We start from the raw sequence: 12,438 nt of genomic DNA, 5'->3' as shown, positions 1-12,438 counted from the left end.
GCAATCTGTGGTCTTGACCCACAGATTGAGAACCTCTGTGTTCAGCCATCTCTCTGGCCCACATCCATACTTTCTGTAGTTGATGTTTCAATTATCCCTAAAAATGTCTCAATATTCCTTTTTTCCCTTTTTCACTGAGTCAGGGCGCACTCTATAGCCCAGGGTGGCCTTTAGCTCTAATCACTAGTCCTGCCCCAGCCTCCCAAGCACTGGAATTACAAATATGAGCTCCACAACTGGCTTAAGTACCGTTAATGTTAACATTTTCATATTTTCTAAAACTGATACGAAAGCAGCATATAAAGAACTTAGATGCACACTATCACTGTCTCTGCATGAGATGCACACTATCACTGTCTCTGCATGAGATGCACACACTATCACTGTCTCTGCATGAGATGCACACTATCACTGTCTCTGCATGAGATGCACACTATCACTGTCTCTGCATGAGATGCACACACTATCACTGTCTCTGCATGAGATGCACACACTATCACTGTCTCTGCATGAGATGCACACACTATCACTGTCTCTGCATGAGATGCACACACTATCACTGTCTCTGCATGAAAACACACACTATCACTGTTCTGCATGAGATGCACACACTATCACTGTCTCTGCATGAGATGCACACTATCACTGTCTCTGCATGAGATGCACACACTATCACTGTCTCTGCATGAGATGCACAATATCACTGTCTCTGCATGAGAACACACACTATCACTGTCTCTGCATGAGATGCACACACTATCACTGTCTCTGCATGAAAACACACACTATCACTGTCTCTGCATGAGATGCACACACTATCACTGTCTCTGCATGAGATGCACACACTATCACTGTCTCTGCATGAGATGCACACACTATCACTGTCTCTGCATGAGATGCACACACTATCACTGTCTCTACATGAGAACACACACTATCACTGTCTCTGCATGAGAACACACACTATCACTGTCTCTACATGAGACATACACACTATCACTGTCTCTGCATGAGATGCACACACTATCACTGTCTCTGCATGAGATGCACAATATCACTGTCTCTGCATGAGATGCACACACTATCACTGTCTCTGCATGAGAACACACACTATCACTGTCTCTGCATGAGATGCACACACTATCACTGTCTCTGCATGAGATGCACACACTATCACTGTCTCTGCATGAGAACACACACTATCACTGTCTCTGCATGAGATGCACACACTATCACTGTCTCTGCATGAGAACACACACTATCACTGTCTCTGCATGAGATGCACACACTATCACTGTCTCTGCATGAGATGCACACACTATCACTGTCTCTGCATGAGATGCACACACTATCACTGTCTCTGCATGAGATGCACACACTATCACTGTCTCTGCATGAGACGCACACACTATCACTGTCTCTGCATGAGATGCACACACTATCACTGTCTCTGCATGAGATGCACACACTATCACTGTCTCTGCATGAGAACACACACTATCACTGTCTCTGCATGAGACGCACACACTATCACTGTCTCTGCATGAGACACACACACTATCACTGTCTCTGCATGAGAACACAAACTATCACTGTCTCTGCATGAGAACACACACTATCACTGTCTCTGCATGAGATGCACACACTATCACTGTCTCTGCATGAGATGCACACACTATCACTGTCTCTGCATGAGATGCACACACTATCACTGTCTCTGCATGAGAACACACACTATCACTGTTCTGCATGAGATGCACACACTATCACTGTCTCTACATGAGACACACACACTATCACTGTCTCTGCATGAGACGCACACACTATCACTGTCTCTGCATGAGACGCACACACTATCACTGTCTCTGCATGAGATGCACACACTATCACTGTCTCTGCATGAGATGCACACACTATCACTGTCTCTGCATGAGATGCACACACTATCACTGTCTCTGCATGAGATGCACACACTATCACTGTCTCTTCATGAGAACACACACTATCACTGTCTCTGCATGAGAAGCACACACTATCACTGTCTCTACATGAGACACACACACTATCATTGTCTCTACATGAGACGCACTTTATCAGTCTCTACATGACACACACACACTATCACTGTCTCTGCATGAGAACACACACTATCACTGTCTCTACATGAGACACACAATCATTGTCTCTACATGACACACACACACTATCACTGTCTCTGCATGAGAACACACACTATCACTGTCTCTGCATGAGATGCACACACTATCACTGTCTCTGCATGAGATGCACACACTATCACTGTCTCTGCATGAGATGCACACACTATCACTGTCTCTGCATGAGATGCACACACTATCACTGTCTCTGCATGAGATGCACACACTATCACTGTCTCTGCATGAGAACACACACTATCACTGTCTCTGCATGAGATGCACACACTATCACTGTCTCTGCATGAGATGCACACACTATCCCTGTCTCTGCATGAGAACACACACTATCACTGTCTCTGCATGAGATGCACACACTATCACTGTCTCTGCATGGCACGCACACACTATCATTGTCTCTATATTAGACATACACACTATCATTTTGAACATAACAATTCTATTCCACTATGGCTTGGTGTTGGAGGTCCTTCAAAGACTTATGTGTTTAAGCTTTGGTACCTTTGGTGGCACTGTTGGAAGGTAGTGGGACCATTAAGAGGTTCTTAAGTCATCAGAGACATAGCCCTAAAGGGACTGTGGGCTCCTGGATGAATCTGTATCCCTTGATCTCCCTGCCATGACAATTCCCCTCACAGAGGTCAAAGCAACTGTACTACTAATCATAAGCTGAAACTTACAAATCAGGAGCTGAACAAACTTTTAGTTTTAGAAGTTAATTATCTTAGATATTCATAGGAACAAGAGCTAACTAATATATACTATATTAAGCAGTATATAACTGGTTTATTATTCTAGTATACTTGGTTTTGATTCATGACATGAAGAAATTCCCAGGCCAGCTTTAGGCCTGTACCAGTTATAGACTGAGAACTGCTAACGCAAAAATCCAAAATCTGAGACTTTTTGAAAATCAGCATCATGTCACAAGATGCGTAAGTCAAACACAAGTGCACTGAAAGGTGATGAAAAGGACTAGACTATATATAGGGTATATGAAACATAAGTTACTTTTGTCTTTAGATTTCAGTTCCATGTCCAAAATATTTCATTTTGTATATGCAACAATATAAAGCTGAAAAAAAAAACCCTACATATTTCTGGTCCCACGCGTTTTAGAGAAGGGAGACTCAGGCTGTGCAGCTTCTGTCTTTCTAGGTTTTTGTTTTTGTTTTTCTCTATGCTGTTTTTCTATGCTGAAGAATCCAAATACAAATTTCCAGCTTACAAATAAAACCTGACAAATCAAACAGCGCTAAAAGTCCAACATAACAGATTTAGATTAAGCCTTCTGTTTCTGAAAAGGGCCCAGAACTCACGTCAGTGACGGAGAAGACAGACCGCTACACCGCAGCCTTTGGTTTACAGGTCTAGTCTTTCCTTGTCTGCACGTAGTCAGACGTCTAGGTGAGGAGCAGTCTGGACAACAGTAAATCTTACCTTTAGCACAATTACTAGAATCCTCATCTGGCTGAAAATGCTGAGAATATAGTTCATGCATTTCTTTCAGTCTGTTAGCAATAGCATGAGTTGGGTCTCGGGAACATGTCCTAAAAAGTAATGTGAGATTATCTAATGTAACATGTTTTGGCCACAAAGAAATGCAATGTCTAAAAGTATAAATTTTGTTAACATATAAATAGAAAATGCTTTGAACAGACACTATATACTTTGCAAATGAAGGAGATCCCATACTTTCTTTTCAAAGATGGAATTACTATTTCAAGTGGTAGAAGTATTTCTGTGTGGAGTTGTTCACTTTAAGTTCAGTGGACTTGATCTGGGGCTCATGTGATGCTGTGACTGACCCCACAACCTTATATTTCCCATCATTAACAGCAACCAAACTGCCCTCAAGTGACTGTCTAGTGGGCAGCAAAACTTCTGGGAAGAACTCCTGGGAAAAAAATTAAAATAATAAAGGGGTACAGAACCTATACTATAAGCACATATAAGCCAATATTGGCATTTTTAATCCCCCCATATGAGGCTTATTTCATTGACTTTTAAATATATTATTTGTGTGTGGAGAGTTTATATATGTGTATGTTCAAATATTTATGGGCACACATATGTGGGGACCTGTGCAAGTGTGTGCTTATGTTTGTGGAATCCACGGATCAACCTCAGAGGTTGTCCCTAAGCAGATATATACCTGTTGTTAAAAAAGGGTCTCTCACTGAGAACCTGGAGATCACTGATTAGGCTAGGATGGCTGGCCAGCAGCCTCAGGGATCCACCTGTCTCCGACCTAGCACTGATGAGGTACTAAGCCTTTGCCACCAAACTTTTTATGTGGGAGATAGGGAGAAATGTCAGGTTCTTATATAAAGCAAGCACTTTACCAGCTGAACCATCTCTCTCACCCTCTTGTTCACTGTTTTTTATTAGCAATATGTGTTCAGTGCAGAAGTGTCATGCAGATCATTACCTTTGGGGCTTTTATAACAACTGTTTTAATCTGATCACAACTGTTTAATTTGATCATTCAAATACAGATATAAATCATCAAATTATAACTATTGTATATTTAAACAACTATGTTTTAACTTGATCATATGCATGTATATGATTAAATATACATACATAGCAAAACTTTAGCCAGTTTATAAAATTACAAAAGTTCCATACTTGTGATACAGAACTAGAGATAACTATAAAATAAAGTGTAGAATTTTATTTATGAATACATACATATACTTTAAAGTTTATCTGTAGCAGTATTTTAATTGTATTTTAATAAATAAAGCTTGCTTGGTGATCAGGAGAGTAAAACAGCCACACTGGCCAGCCGTACAGCCAGGCAGTGATAACACGCACCTTTAATCCCAGTAGCCACACTAGTTGTCATACAAACTGGGCAGTGCATTTTAATCCCAGAACTAGAGAAGATTATAAAATGGGAGAAAATAGCTCTCAGACACAGTCTCATTCTGAGATCCTGGAAGCAGGATCTCCATTTCGGACTGAGGTCGAGGTAAGAGCCAGTGGCTGGTTATTTTGCTTTTCTGACCTTCAGATTGAACCCCAATTTGTCTCCAAGCTTTTATTAATCATGCATCATTTATCAAAAAAAGTTGGCTTTACCTGGCATCTACTGATAATACATAATTCTATTAATAATATCTAAGATTAAAGCTGTCATGAGTAGAGATTATAAAAAGATCTGAAAGATTTGGCTACAATATAGGCTTTTATAACATACATCTAAAATGCTTCTCTTAGCTACTCTAGCAGCTGAGGCAGGAGAATAATGAGTTTAAGGCCAGCCTGGACTACATGGTGAGTTCAAGTCCACAGACTTGATTTGTAACATGGCCGCATTCTGTAATGCAGGCTAGTCTTGAATTTATGATCCTCCTGCTCAGCCCTAAGTGCTAGGATCAGGGCCATGTGTCTGGTCAAGACCCTGTTTCAAAAAAAAAAAAAAGTAAATAATTACTCCTTTGACGGAACATCCAGACCGGTGTTTGGCAAAATTAGGTACTGTAACCTGGCCAAACTGACACATAAAATTAACTACCATATCATATCTAAGTCACATCTCAGCATTAAATTCTACAGGCCAGTTTTCTTATTTTTTCATATGAGGAGGAGATGAGATAGAAAATACACTCAGATTATGCATAGGACTTTGTGTGCACCTAAAATCCCAGAATGTTTTGTCAATTACCCACTACCAAATTCATTGGAAAGATAAAAATAAAATGCTTCTAAATTCAAGGCATATAAAGGTCATCTGAAAAATCTGACTTAGGAAGAAGCCACTGAAACGTGGACTGTTCAGTGTGAATCATAATCAAGTTTAATAATAAAGAGGACTGTGAAATACAAAGGGAAAGTAATCATCCTTGAACTTCAGTTAGCTTAGTTAGCTATGGATGGAAACTGATGAGGTTTATAGTGTCTTCTTTATTCTATATTACCAGAATAAGCTCATATTGCAGGACATCTACACAATCAAACCATAAAGTCTTAGGAACTTTGGAATGGGCTTTCTCAACTCAACTTGCCTAAGTTATACACAGAAGTACGTTGTGAGCTGGAGATGTCTCTCAGCTGGAGGGCATGCACGAAGCTGTGAGTTCCACCAGCACCGTGCGACTCTGGTGACAGCAGGAGACTCAGAGGCCTCAAGGTCATCCTCTACTACCTCTGTAGTTGAAGGCTAGCCCGAGTTATGCCAAACAAACACAAATTACATTCTGCCTATTGTGTTTCTCTTGAAAAGCCACTGATACTCCTATGAGCCTTGGGCAGAGTAAAGAACTAGAGTAGGCCTTCCCAGGTTAGGAGTGTTCCACAGAGCTCGCAGAAACTAAGTGCCGGACACACTGAGTGCTTCCAATCTTTTCAAATCTGAGCCACCCTTCAGAATTTTGTTCTAGATCAATCCCCCACGCCGTCACTGACATTCCACCCCCTCCTTCAACTTTCTAAACAGCCGGGAATAAGACAGTCTGAGATATTTATAACCACTATCATACCATCACCACTCTTTGAAGCAATGCCACTTCTAGCTTGCTGAGTTCCAGCAGGAGTAGTAAACGAGAAGTTTGTGGTTCATGCAAAGCAGACTGTCCACAGATCCACCAGTGGGAAATCAGAGGCAGCAACTACCTACAAAAACTACTCACAAAATGTGGCCTCTAGTGGAAGAGTACAGAGATCTTACTGCTGGTACTGTGGCACTTGGTGAGCTATCAGAATTCTCTGAACCTCTGACTCACAAACTCCCCTTTTCAAGTATGAGAAATTGCTCAAGACTTCAAAATAAATTTGTGCTTCCAAAACAGAGCTATTAGTGCTCTCCAAGAGGCAAGTGAACTTAACTGGTTGGTCTATTTGAAGGTAACTTTATGCCCCCAAATACCCAGCTATCAGGGTGCAAATGTGGACGCACCATGAGACAGCACAGAAGTACATGCTGATAATCCCAGCACTTGGGAGTGGAGGCAGGAACACCAGACTTTAGTGTCATCTGTGACTACTTAGAAGGTTGAGGGCAGTTTGGACCGCATTAGATCCTGACATACAAACATATTTTTTTTCCCTACTCTTCCTTCATCAGTAGTTCTGAATGGGGTCAAAAGTATGTAAGTATATGATTGTGAGAGAAAAAACAGGGAACGGAAACAAAGTATTGGCTGTTCCTTTCACTTTTATGTACATGTGAATTTTTAATATAAATGTCGAGATGTAAAGTATTGATGCAAGTCAAAATGTTATTATGATCAAGATCCAGAAGACCAACCTCTTAACAATTACAAAAGTATTTCTAGTTAGGAAAAATATTTAGCCCAGGTTGGTGTCATATATGTTTATAATCACAGTTCTCAAGAAGCAGAGGCAGGAAGATCATAAGCTTAAGGCCAGTTTGGTCTACATAGTGAATTCCAGACCAGCTAGGACTGTTCAAAAACAAACAAATAGTTTGTAAAACAAAATTTGAAAAAAAAAACCAACAGATTTATAACTATTAGAATAATAAACCTGCTTTTTTCCAGATAATGCCAGAATTTTATTTTTTAATATGTAAATTTCCTTATTGATACTAACTATATAGTGTTTTAATATTTTTATTATATAGTAGATTCCATCTATGAACTGTATTTTTCTGAATTATCCTACATGTAAGCACATGTTTTTTTGCTTGATTGTTTGGTTTGGGAGTGCTCTTTTTAAGACCAGGCTTTTTGTAGTCCAGCTGGCCTCAAGCTCATGTGGTGGAGGACAACCTTGAATTCCTGGTCTTCCTGCTTTCACTCCCAAGGCCTTGGATGGAGGTGTGTGCTGGCTGTGCTATGCCTTTACATTTGCTGCTAACAAACATGAAACTAGACAGTGTCCACTCTAGTTACTGTCTGCTATAACACATATAAATAAGTCCGAGCAAAAGAGATTGTTTTCTACTTACATATCTTCTTTAAAATTGCTTATTTTTGAGACAGAGTCTCACTCTGTAGCCCAGGCTAGCCTCACGTTTGTCATCTTCCTGTCTCAGACTCCTGAGTCATGGAATTACAAGCAAATACCATCATGCATGCTTGCTTATACATTTTATATTGCTCTATCATTTACTGATTAATAAGGCTAGCTATACAATTAATGCAAGACCGTGAAAGAACAAATTGGTAGGGCACTAATACTGAAAATGTATGGTAAGAAATTGAAAAATGGTCAACAACTAACTCTTGGAAGGGAGACAAAATTAAAACCAACCTGAGTATCTGTTCAAGCCTCTCACTGGGTGCATTCCTGAGGCCACTCAGCATGGTGTGAAGGCGACTTAGGCTGTATGTAGTTGTGGAGACGGGGGTCACTGAAGGGTTGTTCTCCTGAACATACCTCACGCCAGTCAGTGGTGTGCAGATTCTAAGTGCTTTAGACTAGAGGGCAAAAATTAAGTTTCCTTAAATTACACCACAAATAGGAATTCAAGACAATGAGATTTTCTATCAACATATTTTAATATATCAAACATCACCATTTTGAGAATTTAAACATAATTCCACTCAGAGCTTCTATTATCCAAACATGTTCTCCCAAATAAGAACAATACATACATAGTCTAGGCAACTAAAAGTTCTCTTTATGTAAATCTTACAGCTGAAGTCTATGCCAGGGTAGGGCCAAGTGCAACGGCACAGTGTGACTTACACATACGGGCTCTATCTCTGTAGGAGCTCCCCTTCAGAGCCCATGCTCAGCACACAGGGAAATCAGGCCTGAAAACACTAAGAACATCATTCCCACAGCTCCCGTCCACTGCTGGGGAGTGACACTCAACGGCATGAAAGTAATGGCTGGAATCTGGCCTAAATAAAAACCAATGTATCAAATTTACTTCAGAAGGTAAACAGTTCAAAACTAAATAAATACTAAGTAAAAGGAAAATCTGATGCCCTGCAAGTCCTCATCAGTCACCCCCAGACTGTAGTTCCTAGAATCCATGACAATTCCTCTCAAGAAGACAGGTCTTCAGAGGAGCAAGCTGGCGAACATCTAACATGCATATGAAAAATATGTGAGCAAGAATTTAAACATGAATACATATACTAGCAAATCAGCTTTTTCAGCTTTTCAAAGAAACTCTAAAAGGTTGTTAGCTTAAATCATTTTTAATACTCAGAATTCAGCATTTTCACTGAGTACTCAATGTTCTCACCCTAGACTTTCAAACGCTTAGCAAAGCTTTCACTTAGTAACAGAACAAACTGCTCGATTCTCAGGACACAGGAAGGCACAAACCATTCACTAAATGGAAATGAATATGTGTTCTGCGTCTTAGCTACAGACATGAAGAAATTCTTATTATTATTTAAAGGCAATAAGATGGTCTGGGTAGATTAGGTGCATCAGATGGCTGCTGCTATTTTGGCTTCTTGCACTGCCCACATCCCTGCCTGTCCTGTGAGATAAAGATGTCCTGGATACATGTGAAGAAGTCACGGCAGCCAGCAGCACAGAAAGCAGTCTCACTCACAAGCAGCACTGGTTTCATAGAATCTAGTGTGATCAACCACAGCTTCCTGCCCGAAGTCCTCCAGGTCAGTGCGGGGCTTCCCTGTGTTGTAGCACTAGTAAGGGGCTTAGCTTTGCAATTCCCTGTGCATTCTCTTACAGGGTACAGAGCTGATATAAAAAAATACTAGGCCAGGTGTGGTGGCACACGCCTTTAATCCCAGCACTTGAGAGGCAGAGAGAGGTAGATCTCTGTGAATTTGAGGCCAGCCTGGTCTACATAGAGAGTTCCAGGACAGACAGGGGTATAGAGAGATCCTGTCTCGAAAAATCAAAACAACTAGGATGCACCTTTCTCTAGCAGAGACAGTTTGGTGTGCTCCAGAACTCCGCCTTTAGATCTTTATTCTCTAACAACTCACCAATGGGAATCTTCATTTCTTGATTTTTAAACATCCATGCCCAGCTGACTCAGAACACAAAACCACAACTCCAACCTCTCTGGGAAGCTCCAGTAATACATCTCTGAACTGCCCACTCAGTGAGTCAACCAGGATCCCCAAAAGACATCTCAAATACAATGTGCTAATAACCATCGCTTTAAATCCACCCCAGACTCGCCCTTCCCTCTTGATATATATCAATAGTAGAAGTTTAGGGATAACCACTGTGGTGGGCACTGTACACAGCTCCAGCTGCAGCCCTCCTGGCGCCTGTATTCTAACACAGATAGACAGAGCAGTTCAATTACCTACTTATTTACTACGAGGGCACCAACAGCAGAGTAAGAGAAATGGAGTCTTGAGGGTGGGAGTGTGCTGGGCTATTGTTTTACAGGAATCAACTTAGCAGAGAACAGAAAAAATGAGGAAGTAAGCCACATGAATATCTTGAAGAAACATGTCTAGGCAGAGGTGGCAGGGTAAAGGTTTTGAGCTGGTGGCATGCTTGGCATATCTGAAGAATGAGAGCAGGTGGAATGGGTGAGGAGAACAGGAGGAGATGAATAATAAGCGACATGACCAGCTCACTCAGGACCTCACAGGCATTTATAAGGACGTACACTTATTCACCCAATAATGCCATAATCCAAATATCAGTAAGTCCTATGGACGCTATTTCTAAAATGTGGTCCAAATACAAATATCTCTATAAACCAAGCCACCATGAAGAGTTGCTAAAACAGCCTCTTAACATTCTCTTGCCCTGAGCCCGCCTCTCCTAGGCCCTTTAAAAATGTTCATTAGATCATGTAGGGGTCGTCTTTCCAAATACTCTCTTGAAACATTTCATCTCAACTACAGCCAAAGTCCTTACAATGGCTTCCAAAGACTAATAGGCCTCTTACCTCCTCCCTGCACCCTCACCTTGAGACTCTCCTTTATGAACTACGTTCTTACCACTCGGGCCTTCTCACCATGCCTCCAACACCAGACATGTTCCTACCTCAGATATTAGGAGTTGCTAATCTGCCGGCTTCAAATCAATTCCGTCTGTACCCAAGGCTTTCCCAAGGCTTTCCTCCTCAGTTATCTCAGGACTCTATTAATACTAACCTCTCAGAGTGCTCCAGCCACCATGTCTACAGTGGACCCCAAATCCATAATTCTGTCCCATTCACAATACTCTGTATTATCTATTTTATCTGTCCTATGGACCATCATCCAACATATTTAACTATTTGGTTAGCTATTGTCTACCTTTCCCAGCTAAAATTAAGTTTCTTTAGGACAGGCTGCTTGCTGCTGTTTTGTCCACTGCTGTATTTCTGAGAGTCCAGAACATAACCTAGCATATGAAAACATTTGAGTGTTATCAAATGGTGTTCATGTCTGTAATCTCAGCGCTTAGGCAGCTGAAGCATGATTGCTATGAATTTGAGGTTAACCTGGGAAGCATTGTGAGACCTGTCTCAACAACAAAAAAGAAAAGGAAAGGAGAGAGAGAGAAAGAGAGCGAGAAGCAAGTGGACCAGTGTCGCATCCAAAGCTTCTCAGTTATGGGGAAGGGAAAACTAGAGTCACCAGTTTTCATCATCTTAAAATTTGGTTTCAGTTCATCAGAATTTTCTTCAAGATTAGACTACAGATCCACAGGCCCCAATTAGAGTTGACTGATATTTTCTAAATGCCTCTTGTGTCTACCATGTAGAGTGAATACCACAGCCCATCTTCCCAAAAGCAAAGACTGCCAGCAAAATATAGCCATTGAGACTAATGGCCAATTCCCTTCTCACGCCTAATTAAATATTTGAAAGTTGGTGCTAAACCAAAAAATAAACCAATACGCTAACTTGAATTTTCTTTTCCTTACCACAGCACTTAAAGCATGCATACACGCAGGATTATGAAGAGCGAGCATAAGTCCGTTTTACCCTCGTCCCGGTCCCCCTCTCCCAAGACCTTGAGACATGCTCATTACGTCACACAGGGCTCATCTGTTTTCTACTTGGTTTGGCTCACCTTGTCAAGATGCTGCTGCAAGATGTCTTTCGCCTGCATTCGTTCCGCACTCTCTGGACCTGAGGCAGCATTCAGACACCGCGAGAGAGTCCCAACTTCCTCCTCAGCATCCTCGCCAAGAAATATCCGTTCATCCAAATTCCCAGCGGCTAACACATACTCTTCATAAGCCTTATTAACAGCCTTACTATGGGGAAACAGGGCCGTCATTTCAGCTCATGGTCCACAGCACAGACTTCATTTTTACTATAAAATCTGGTAAGTTTCTCAAAGTCATATTTTAATAGAATAATTGCTTATTACAAAAGTTTGCTTTATTCTGTATGTCCAGCACACAC

General features: G+C 41.1%; 1 protein-coding gene across 2 annotated transcripts in view; it reads right to left on the bottom strand.

Annotated features, from left to right (window-relative positions):
* Rbl2 (RB transcriptional corepressor like 2) overlaps window positions 1–12,438 on the bottom strand; it is a 52,522-nt gene that overhangs the window by 26,525 nt on the left and 13,559 nt on the right. For both annotated transcript variants that reach the window (XM_075976863.1, XM_075976862.1), the window contains exons 8-10: window positions 12,101–12,287; window positions 8,397–8,563; window positions 3,615–3,724 (exon numbers count right to left, since the gene is read on the bottom strand). In XM_075976863.1, the coding sequence (XP_075832978.1) occupies window positions 3,615–3,724; window positions 8,397–8,563; window positions 12,101–12,287 (464 nt within the window). The remainder of the gene's footprint in view (window positions 1–3,614; window positions 3,725–8,396; window positions 8,564–12,100; window positions 12,288–12,438) is intronic.

The sequence above is a fragment of the Microtus pennsylvanicus genome, chromosome 6 (assembly GCF_037038515.1).
Source record: "Microtus pennsylvanicus isolate mMicPen1 chromosome 6, mMicPen1.hap1, whole genome shotgun sequence".
Lineage (NCBI taxonomy): Eukaryota > Metazoa > Chordata > Mammalia > Rodentia > Cricetidae > Microtus > Microtus pennsylvanicus.
Note: the sequence above shows the minus strand (reverse complement) of the source record. Positions and strands in the feature narration are given on the sequence as shown.